The 12,316-nt window shown below is 45.8% G+C and overlaps 1 protein-coding gene across 1 annotated transcript in view; it reads right to left on the reverse strand.

The window, feature by feature from the left end:
• LOC135245258 (regulating synaptic membrane exocytosis protein 1-like) overlaps nt 1–12,316 on the reverse strand; it is a 106,226-nt gene that overhangs the window by 63,272 nt on the left and 30,638 nt on the right. Inside the window, exons 3-4 of the mRNA XM_064318200.1 lie at nt 6,997–7,210; nt 689–700 (exon numbers count right to left, since the gene is read on the reverse strand). Of these exons, the coding sequence (XP_064174270.1) occupies nt 689–700; nt 6,997–7,210 (226 nt within the window). The remainder of the gene's footprint in view (nt 1–688; nt 701–6,996; nt 7,211–12,316) is intronic.

Genomic DNA, 12,316 nt, shown 5'->3' on the forward strand with positions numbered 1-12,316 from the left:
CGTCTGAGAGTCAGCAGGTGGGTGCTGGAGCATCCAGGCTCATAACGTGTCTCCCTGACAACCACACAGCTTATGAAGGGAGTGCAGACCCAGGTTTGGCATGCAGGTCATGCTGAGTGAGTCTTACCCTGTCCTTCAGTATGCGACACTTTACAAAGGGACAGACATACAGACACAAGTTGGAGCCAGAGTTCTGCCATTACTTACCCCAAAGGAAAACAGTGACCAGCGTAACACTTAAATGCTAAAGCTAATTGCTTTTGAGACATTCTGAAAAGGATTTATATATCTGTATCATTTATATACTTGGCAGGCTATTCCATGCAGAGAGCAGTCAATGTGTGGAACAGCCTGCCTGGTCACACAGTACAGACAGAAACTCTGGGGATTTTCAAGACTAGACTTGATACGGTGTTAGATACTATCTAGTCCGTAGGCAACCAGAGCACTAATTTAGTCAGGAAAGTGGCGAGCATTGTTGGGCTGAATAGCCTGTTCTCGTCATTATGTTAAGTTATGTTATGTAATAGAGAGAGAGAGAGAGAGAGACAGACTAATAGGCAAACATACACATACAATGGACATGTGGCTAAAATACATATTGATTCAGTAAATATTAACCAGGATCATGTGTTTTGAATCACAGCATTACAGTTGGCATTTAGCGTTAAGTAGAAAAGGTGCTAACCACTTTGTCGTCCTTGTGTTACGCAGTCCCAGTGGCAGTGACGCGTGAGAAACACGGTGTGAGGGCATAAAGAAAGAGAAGAAAGAGCAAGAAGAGAGTGAAAAGAGAGGGAGAGAGAAAATAGTTAATTTACACAAGACCTTGCCAGAAACAGAGACGGGAGGTGAAGAGAGGCTAGAAACCCATACAAACTCTACACATGCAAATATTTCAAATAAATTGCCTTTTTATAGATAAAATAACCTATTTTTGGGAAGCATTTTACATCTTGTAACAAAATTAATTTTAGAGTATATTTGCCCATTTCATATGAGAAACATCAGCGATGGTGGTGGCAGGGAGAACGGACTCAGGGAGAATGCTCTGTCAGCAATAACAGCTACGAACAGAGCGCCAGCATGCAGAAAACTACTGTTCATGGGTGGGACATGCCTGAGGACCAAAACCTCCATACACAGCAAGTCCTGTGTCAGCTCTGAAAATACACTTAAAGTGGTAAAAGAAGCACTTCCACTTCCTCAACCGACAAACTGATTCAAAAAGCTGTTTAAAGGGAAATGATCACTATCCCAGTGCAGTGGCACATTTTTTGCCATTATACCACCTGCACGACAGTATTGTGGACTGCAGCTTCACAACAGCCAGTCCCCATAATAGCATTCATATTCCCACTCATCTAACTAGCAATTAATGGATTCATGAATTAATAGGTTCATATGGATTATTGTGTGCTAATTAATGTTTCATATTCTCCCTTCACAAGGCCTGAGGGATAACTGGAGATGGTACATAGTAGTGAGAATATTACAAAATTATTCTAAAACATTCATGTAAAAAACAATGCAGGTGCCTGCTAGTTCTGGTATTTGTTATTGGCAGGTAACTGTGTGTGTGTGTTTGTGTGTCCATGTGCCCATACGTATGTGTGGGGTCTTATCCATGCACTGAGTCAGTGCCTTCACAGAACAGACCACGCAGTATTTCTATCTCTACGGTGTGAGGTCCATCCATGCACTGAGCCAGTGCCTTCACAGAACAGACCACACAGTATTTCTATCCCCACAGTGTGGGGTCTTATCCATGCACTGAGTCAGTGCCTTCACAGAACAGACCACACAGCCCCCCACTATCACACTTGTAAGGAGACAGTAAATAAAGTGAAGTAAAAACCATCTTCATTCGGACCTGTCACTGATATGAAGCTGCCAGCCTCTCCAAGCTGCTTGCTATTTCATTCCCCTCTGTTCAAACCTCAGAGCTAAAGGCTGTAAAATCACACGGCTAAATATTTTTCCATTTTATGAAAGCAGTAAAACTACTGGTGACACAGGAGAGAACACAAAACGTGTTTGGGGATAATGGCAAAACTCCATGTGCTTTTGGCAAGAGAAAAACAAACAGATGATGAGCTTATGAAGCTGAGCACTGAAGAAGACGAAGAAGAAGAAGAAGAGTATAATGGATGTGTTCAAGTACCCAAATAAAGTTGTTAGTTCACTGTTACCTTGCTGTCACTGTGTTATTTTCTCTGTGAACAGGTGCCCTGATTCATAAGCAATAATGCAGTCACTTAATGTGAGTCACAGGGTTCTACCATACATACACTGTGGCCATGAAGAGTTTAAAGAATGCCAGCATGCTCATTTTAGTGGTGGGGCAGATAACTAAACACCAAAAGGCAGAAACAAGTCATCTACAGCATGTAAACGTCCAGTTACCTGCCTGTTTTATCGTACATGTTTTATTCATAGGTGACATTGTTGCTATAGTAGCAAAAGAAAAGAAACCCTGATTAATAACAGTAGTTCAGAAGCTGTATAGTCAGCAGTATTATCTGTGTACATTTCCACACTGGAGTTTGTATTTCCTGTTCCCTTTTACCTTCTGGCACAGTCATCATTCATGAGCTAATCTTCGTGTAGCGCGAGTGCAGCACTAACATGTCAAACTGCCTGTTGGTCACACTCTGAGTTCTTGTTATTTTTGAATTTCTCTTGTCATTTTGAAGGAAAACTCCATTTTCTCCTCTCAGGGTGTTTTTTCATGCGACATCACATGCTCAAATAATAAAATAAAAGCGAACAATAAATACGCCTGGGCCTATCCAAAAGCACCGGGTACAATGTGGAGAACAGCAATGGAAAGTGCTAACTGCAATAAATAAATCAAATGTTAAAACCGTTGCGCTGAAATTGCTTTAGTTCACGTACGTATTCGCTGAAAAATAGCGCGCTTTGGCGTTGGTTATTTTAGCATCTCCGGCAGCTTGTGGCTGGCGTGTGCACGCAGGCTGAGATCTGCACAGATTGCGCGGTAGCAGCATGGTTTCCTTACAGAACCGATCTGTCGCCCTCGCGTCCCCCCTCACCTGCGGCGCGCGCTGCTGGGCAGAGCGGAACTTCAGCAGTGTGTGCCAGCGTGCGCCAGCGTGCCCAGGACAGCAGGAGGGGCTGCGCGCGTTCATTACACTCGAGCAGAGTCGCATCGCGCGAACGAGATGGGGCGTGTTCCTTACGAGCACAGTATTCTACCGAACGCGTTTCACTAATTCTAAACCAAAAAAAAAACGTTAATGTCGATACTTCACACAAAGCAAGTTGCGCGTGTTAGCAACCGCACCTCCAGTTAATAAGTCTCGTGTTGTCTTCGTTATTGGCCCCCAACAAGCACGTCCACCTTTCCCTAATCCACACTTCAAGGCCAGCCGTTCTGTTGACTCATTTACCAGGGCTCGTTATGAACAAACGATCATTAGCCCCCTCCCCCACGTTCCGAGGAAGCTGCCTCCAAGGGAGGCAATCATTAAATATTGAGCTCCAGAGGATGGAGCTCTCTCGCTATTTGAGGTGTTCTCCTGCAGCCCCCCCCCCCCCCTCACACGCACACACACACACCCCAGCCCTGCTGTGACTCCACTCCAGCCACGACCCCCCAGGTGGCGATGTGGCGGACCCCCCCGGATGCCCGCGCAGTCATGTCCTCTCTAATGCCTCATTAACCTCTCAGCTCTCAGCGGTGCTGTCACCCCTCCACCCTAACTGCCCCACCGCTATTACATCATCCTCAGCACCTCCGCTAACAGCTCTGCTCTGTGCTCGCAGGGGCACTAGCCTCTGCCCCCGCTAACAGCTCTGCTCTGTGCTCGCAGGGGCACTAGCCTCTGCCCCCGCTAACAGCTCTGCTCTGTGCTCGCAGGGGCACTAGCCTCTGCCTCCGCTAACAGCACCAGGCCAAAGCTCAGCCTGCTCTAGCCTCTGCCTCTCTGCCTCTAGCATAGCACCAGCTATCTGCCAGTAAAATATCCCCTCAACGCTACAGGACCACTCTTATTCACAGAGAGAAACAGCACAGCCAAGACATGGTTAACATTTGGCTTAAGGAATTGCAAGAGGGAAGGCAACATTTTAAATCAGAAAATAAGCCCAGTGTTCAGAGTTTTTACTTAAAGTCTCATCCAACAAATCTATCGAATGGCTTTCAATTGAGGGAATGAAAGGAATATTGCATCCGTCAAAAGGAAAGCACTCAAACAAATGTTCCGTAGTGTACATTTTGGCCAAGTTTTATTATCACGCCGGTTAGCCAGCTAGCTAGCCTAGCTAGTCTGTGACATTTCCACACTCAACAAACAAGAACAGAAGCATCTCCCTTTTCTTTAACAGTCTTATTAGGGTTCACCAGTACAAGGCCCATTAACAGAAAATTCAAGCACCCAAAATGTGTGCATTCAATCAAATTACAGTGTACCATACCCAGACAAGGCATATTTATTTCACAGGTTATGTCTGTAAGATTATACTGGCAGAGAGCCAAATCTCCGCCCAAACACAGTTTGCACCTGTAGGCTCCTCAAACCAGGGACACTGTTCTGCATCATCCAAGCCTTCCTTTTCTCTTACCTGAAGAAACTCATTTAAACATCTTCCTTTTTTCCACAGTACAATGTTTGACATTATGAAAAACATCATAAATATAAAAGGCTAAAAAGCTAAAATATAAAAAAACATAATAATAATAATAATAATAATAACAATAATAATAATGCATATCTCCAGCAAACATTATTCTCTATAATTATCACATCTAGTTTGCATTGCTGGCACTGTGATGTTATGGCCCTACTGAGCTGAACACTGTGTACGGACTGAGTGGCCCTACTGAGCTGAACACTGAGCTGAACACTGTGCAGGGACTGAATGGCCCTACTGAGCTGAACACTGAGCTGAACACTGTGTACGGACTGAGTGGCCCTACTGAGCTGAACACTGTGCTGAACACTGTGCAGGGACTGAGTGGCCCTACTGAACTGAACACTGTGTACGGACTGAGTGGCCCTACTGAGCTGAACACTGTGCTGAACACTGTGTACTGACTGAGTGGCCCTACTGAGCTGAACACTGTGCTGAACACTGTGCAGGGACTGAGTGGCCCTACTGAGCTGAACACTGTGCTGAACACTGTGCAGGGACTGCATGGCCCTACTGAGCTGAACACTGTGCAGGGACTGCATGGCCCTACTGAGCTGAACACTGTGCAGGGACTGAATGGCCCTACGGAGCTGAACACTGAGCTGAACATTGTGTACGGACTGAGTGGCCCTACTGAGCTGAACATTGTGCTGAACACTGTGCAGGGACAGGCATAATGAGGGTCTGCTGTACTGAGGAGCCAGATGCAGCCCTAGCAGGAGCAGTGCTCCTTCATTGCAGCAGCAGTCAGCATGAAGCTAACGACCAATTTACTATGATTAGTGATGTAAAATAGGCAATTACACAATCACTATAAAAACAGCCTATCAGTGCAGACAGCAGCACACACATCACAAGACACATCAAGCACTACACACTGTCAGGCCCAAGTCAGGAACACACACGAGCAGAGTTCAATAAATGTATATATTATATTATATATATTAGTATATATATATATATATATATAAAGAGCTCCATAATGTTTGGCACGACAACACATTTTTTGCACATGTGATTGTGCAGATTTAATCACATGCGACATTACTGAGCTCACCAGTGCTCTATTTCTTCTTAATGATATTCCAAGCAGTTGATTAGCCTATGTCGCTGACTGTTTTTCATATTTCTCAGCCTCATACTGGCTTACTAGATGTTCATTAGCACAACTCTGGTCCTTATGTTGAGAAACGCCAATAACTGACTCCAAAGGCAATCAGAAGCCTAGAACCAAGACTAGATACTGAAAGCCCTTTTATACCCACACTGAGGAAGCACCTGACTAATCAGAAACACTGGTGAAGTTATTTGTCCCAAACATTATGACACCCTGAAATGGGGGTATGTATGAAAAGCACTGTTATTTCTACATGGTGAAAACAAAAGGTATTAAAGAGCCTTAAATAAAAGCTGAGAGTGTGCACTTTAACCATATGTAAATTGTTTGATTACAAATCTAAAATTATGGAGTACAAAGCCAAATCTTTGTGCCAAACATTATGGCATATATATATATATATATTACTGAATATATATTTTGAAATATGACCACCATTTGACTGCAAATTATACTTCAGTTAGAAATGTATTCAGTTGATGTTTATTTATCTTTTTTTTAAAGGTTTCTACTTTTCCTAATATTCTGTTTAAATGACAACGCAAATGGCGATGATGAATTAGAAATAGAGCCTATTACCTAACGAACAGTTTTATTAATACTGAGAAAAGTAGGATAACAGACAGATTGACATGCATATGCTTAACAAACATGAGAATGAAAATAAAATCTTGTTATGCTTTCCCCCTTTTCTTTGAAATTTAGAATGACCAACCGTATATACTGTTATACTACTGTGAAATATATTATCCAGGGTTTGAACCAATTACATTTTAATTTAGTCAGCTGAAATTTTTTTTTATTGAAATTCAATTCACAAATTTAAAATGGGGCATTTTGCAATGAATTGAATTGAATTTCAATTGATTTCCTGAATTGGCTGAATTGAATTGATATTAACTCCAATCCAGACAATATCATTTAGAATATATTGCAGTGATATATTGCAGTGATGTGTTGCTGTGGCATATTGCAGTGATATGTTGCAGTGATATATCGCAGCGATGTGTTGCAGTGTTATATCGCAATGATATATTGCAGAAATATAGCGCAGTGATGTGTTGCTGTGGTGTACTGCAGTGGAATATTGCAGTGGTGCGTTGCAGTGATATATTGCACTGATATGTTGTAGTGATATATTGCAGTGATGTGTTGTAGTGATATATTGCAGTGTTATATTGCGTTTGCGCGCAAGCGCAGAGAGGAGGGTGTGTGGGCCTCACGTTGTTGGCGCGCAGAGAGACACGCCCACCACAGCGGGCACAGAACTTGGTCTGGCAGTAGGAGCAGAGGTGCCCGCAGCCGTCGGCGAACTTGGTCTTGTGACAGATCCCGCAGGTGGGGGCGTCGTCCTTCTGCTGGCCCGGTGGGCGCCGCGTGTCTTCGCCGATCCGCCGCACCTGATCCTTGTAGCTCTCAAACTGCTGGTGCAGCCGGCTGGGGGCACAGAGGGGAGGGGAGGGGAGGGAGGGGGGAGGAGGAGGGGGGGGAGGGGGAGAGGGGGGGTAGGCTGTAAGTCACCATAAGCCTCATAAGAGATGAGCATTTGTCAAATCCGCCGATACCGTTACTTTACATACGGGCCCGAGCTGTAATGTCTGTCTAACCTGTCACATCTATCACAGTCAGCAGGTCTCACAAGATGATATGCAGCCTGTCTCCACAGCCGGGCGACACACCCAGGCCTTATTTTACACCTCAGGCCCACCAGCCAGCATCTCATTTACCTGAACTGCCTGGTAACAGCATTACTTACAGAGCACAGTGCATGAAAGTGAAGTGGAGTAGCAGCCCTGCTTAGTGCTCAGTACTCAGTGCTCAGTACTCAGTATTCAGTGCTCAGTGCACAGTGTTCAGCGCTCAGTGCACAGCTCTCATTGCACAGTGCTCAGTGCTCAGTACTCAATGTTCAGGGCTCAGTGCACAGTGCTCAGTACTCAGTGCTCAGTGTGCAGTGCTTAGTGCACAGTGCTTAGTACTCAGTGTTCAGGGCTCAGTGCACAGTACTCAGTGTAGAGTGCTCAGGGCTCAGTGCGCAGTGCTCAGTACTCAGTGCTCAGTGTGCAGTGCTTAGTGCACAGTGCTTAGTACTCAGTGTTCAGGGCTCAGTGCACAGTACTCAGTGCAGAGTGTTCAGGGCTCAGTGCGCAGTATACAATGCTCAGTACTCAGTGTTCAGGGCTCAGTGCACAGTGCTGAGTGCTCAGTACTCAGTGTAGAGTGTTCAGGGCTCAGTGCACAGTGCTCAGTACTCAGTGTGCAGTGCTCAGTACTCAGTGCTCAGTGTGCAGTGCTTAGTGCACAGTGCTTAGTACTCAGTGTTCAGGGCTCAGTGCACAGTACTCAGTGTAGAGTGTTCAGGGCTCAGTGCACAGTGCTCAGTGCTCAGTACTCAGTGTTCAGGGCTCAGTGCACAGTACTCAGTGTAGAGTGCTCAGGGCTCAGTGCGCAGTGCTCAGTACTCAGTGCTCAGTGTGCAGTGCTTAGTGCACAGTGCTTAGTACTCAGTGTTCAGGGCTCAGTGCACAGTACTCAGTGCAGAGTGTTCAGGGCTCAGTGCGCAGTGTGCAGTGCTTAGTGCACAGTGTTCAGGGCTCAGTGCACAGTGCTGAGTGCTCAGTACTCAGTGTAGAGTGTTCAGGGCTCAGTGCACAGTGCTCAGTACTCAGAGTGCTCAGTACTCAGTGTCAGCAGTGCTTCAGTGAGCTCAGTGCAGGCTAGTGCCAGTACTCAGTTAGAGTGTTGGGCTCAGTGCCGTGTCAGTGCTCAGTCTCAGTGGCAGTGTAGTAGCTCAGCCTGTGCAGTACTCCGCCTGAGCAGCTTGATCCAGGTGCTGTGGTCACCTACTCGCCTAACTCAGCCTGAGCAGCCACTCCCACAAACGTTCACCTCCTCCTCCTCCGCCACACCACTAACCCTCACCTAAACCCTCACCTCCACTCTAACCTAACCCTACCTCACCTCACCTAAACCTCACCTCACCCTCACTATAACCCTCACCCTAAACATCACCCTCATCCTAACCCTCACTCCCTAACCCTCATGATATATCCTAACATCCCTCATCCTACCTGGGACAAACAAATCATGGATTTTATTCCATTAAATGGGAAAAATGTTCTGTAGGTTCTAGACACATTTGAGTGAAGCCTCTCTGGGCAAGGTCTTTTGAGAATGGGGCAGTTCTTGCTCGGTACAATAATGGGGCAGTTCTTGCTCGGTACAATAATGGGGCAGTTCTTGCTCTGTACAGTAATGGGGCAGTTCTTGCTCTGTACAGTAATGGGGCAGTTCTTGCTCTGTACAGTAATGGGGCAGTTCTTGCTCGGTACAGTAATGGGGCAGTTCTTGCTCTGTACAGTAATGGGGCAGTTCTTGCTCTGTACAGTAATGGGGCAGTTCTTGCTCTGTACAGTAAGATTCTGTCTGTACAGAGGGCAGTTTGCTTGCGTAATGGGTTCTTGCTCTGTACAGTAATGGGCAGTTCTGCTTGTCAGTAATGGCAGTTCTTGCTCTGTACAGCAATGGGGCAGTTCTTGCTCTGTACAGTAATGGGCAGTTCTTGCTCTGTACAGTAATGGCAGTTCTGCTTGTACATAAGCAGTTCTTGCTCGGTACAATAATGGGGCAGTTCTTGCTCTGTACAGTAATGAGCAGTTCTTGCTCTGTACAGCAATGGGGCAGTTCTTGCTCTGTACAGTAATGGGGCAGTTCTTGCTCTGTACAGTAATGGGGCAGTTCTTGCTCGGTACAATAATGGGGCAGTTCTTGCTCTGTACAGTAATGAGCAGTTCTTGCTCTGTACAGCAATGGGGCAGTTCTTGCCTTGTATAGTAATGGGGCAGTTCTTGCTCTGTACAGTAATGAGGCAGTTCTTGCTCTGTACAGTAAAGGAGCAGTTCTTGCTCTGTACAGTAATGAGGCAGTTTTTGCCCTATATAGTAATGAGCCAAGTCTCCACACCGGAGAGAAGATGAAATTTGCTTAGTAGAACAGACACAAATCATAATTCTGTTCGGGGGCCAAATACCACAAGACACTCAATGCTAATTAACTAAGGGTCGGACCAGGGTGAGAACTATGAAGCTTCATCTAGCATGGTGGGCGCTTCTTCTCAGAGCAGTTGGTGAAGATGAAGAGAGCTCCGGCAGGGAAGACTGTGAGATGAGAGAGCTGAAAGGACGGACTATACATCACACACTCAGTCTCACAGTCTGCTACTGGTGAAGAGGAGAGACCGGCCTTCCTCAGCTGAACGGCTAAAAACTGAGAATATTTCACTATTCCGGCATGACTCAGGGCTGCTCTCAGAGCAAGCCTCTCCTTTCCTGCAAATGTCAGAGCTACCAGGGTCAAAGGTCAAAGGTCAGGAGCCACGCATTTCCTGAATTCAATGATTAAAAAAAAACAACTGATAACATGGTCTAAAAGAGAAACTATATTCTGAATACGTAATTGTAACCATCTCAATATTCAAACGCAATAAATAGTGTGTCCAAGTGCATTACAACATGCCCACGGATAATACTGAGAAATGTACTGTGTGAAAAATCACAGCAGAATATACTTGCTAAAATGATACATAGCTGTGAACTAAATTCTAAAATAAACTCTTCTTCTGTGGTAACAGTGACATATGTGGCAAAGAAGTCCTGCCGGATGTAAAAAAGAAAAAGGATATGCAGATTCACTCAATTAAAACAGAATACCCACATAAATCAGAAAAAATAATATATGATACACAAGATTGCACACAAAACAGCTTTACTTTATTTAGCCCCCAAAATGCACACACGCAAACACACACAAACACACGCAGACACACACACACACACACATTGTTTTTTATACCAGGAACAGACCTGCACATTTTATGAAATGTAAATAAAGAGTGGTGTGTGCACAAAGGAAGGCGACGCTAGCGTAGCATGTCTCATAATTAAGGCATGCAGCAGCCTTAACTAGCACAGCCAGTGTGAAGACATGGCTGAGCTCTGCACACAAAGTCATCTCCAGAGATGCGGTCCCGCTTGGGGTCAGCTGGGCCTCAGTGTGCAGGGACATGCAGGGACATACTGTAGGGACATACAGGGACATACGGGGACATACTGTAGGGACATACAGGGATATACTGTAGGGACATACAGGGACATACGGAGACATACTGTAAGGTAATGCAGGGACATACTGTAGGATCATACAGGGACATACAGGGACATACTGCAGGGCCATACAGGGACATACTGTAAGGTAATGCAGGGACATACTGCAGGGACAAATCAGAGAGGGGAGAGGGGTAAGGGGTACGTTAGGACGCAGCAACAGAAGCCTTTAACCCACTGACCAGACAACGAGCAGCAACAGCAGCCTTTATTTAACCACTGACTAGACAATGAGCAGCAGTGCCTTTAACCACTGACTAAACAACGAGCAGCAACAGCAGCCTTTAACCCACTGACTAGACAACGAGCAGCAGCAGCCTTTAACCCACTGACTAGACAATGAGCAGCAGCAGCCTTTAACCCACTGACTAGACAATGAGCAGCAGCAGCCTTTAACCCACTGACTAGACAATGAGCAGCAGCAGCCTTTAACCCACTGACTAGACAACGAGCAGCAGCAGCTGCCTTTATTTAACCACTGACTAGACAATGAGCAGCAGCGCCTTTAACCCACTGACTAGACAATGAGCAGCAACAGCTGCCTTTATTTAACCACTGACTAAACAACGAGCAGCAACAGCAGCCTTTAACCCACTGACTAGACAAGGAGCAGCAGCAGCAGCCTTTAACCCACTGACTAGACAACGAGCAGCAACAGCAGTCTTTAACCCACTGACTAGACAACGAGCAGCAGCAGCCTTTAACCTACTGACTAGACAACGAGCAGCAGTAGCCGCCTTGACTGACAATAGGCCACAGGCACAACTGCCTCCTGGCTTGAGTGTGATCAGCACTGTCCATGGCACCTGAGCTGCTGATTGGACAGCTTGCTGCCTCATACAGGGGCATCTGAGCTTCTGATTGGATCACTCACTACCACACACAAGGGCATCTGAGGGTCTGATTGGATGACTCACTACCAGATACAGGAGCATCTGAGGTTCTGATTGGACAGCTCACAGCTCACTACCACATACAGGAGCACCTCTCTGCTCCTGTGCTGCCTTAACCAGCATCACAGAACACAAAGACCCTATCCACAAACCTTCAAAAACACTGAAACCCAAGGAGAAAGACCTAATGGGCAAAAACAGAAAAAATAAATAAAACACAAAAAAAATGCAAACCGGAAATTTCCATCCTCACATGGAGGCCAGAACTCTTTAGATCCAGGTCATGAATTTGGGTTTTTGGAACGGGCAAGCAAGCGTGCCACACCGTGAGTGGAGCTGACACACATTACGACTGGACAGCGGCAGAACCAATGGAATCTCAGGTCCAGAGATTTGCACCATGCGCTGCGAATCGCACGGTGTGACAAATATGACATCACAGCAGTTAACGGAATCCCACCAGGAAAAACCCATCTTTCCCCACAGCT

Source organism: Anguilla rostrata, chromosome 18, assembly GCF_018555375.3.
Source record: "Anguilla rostrata isolate EN2019 chromosome 18, ASM1855537v3, whole genome shotgun sequence".
In the NCBI taxonomy this organism is placed as follows: domain Eukaryota; kingdom Metazoa; phylum Chordata; class Actinopteri; order Anguilliformes; family Anguillidae; genus Anguilla; species Anguilla rostrata.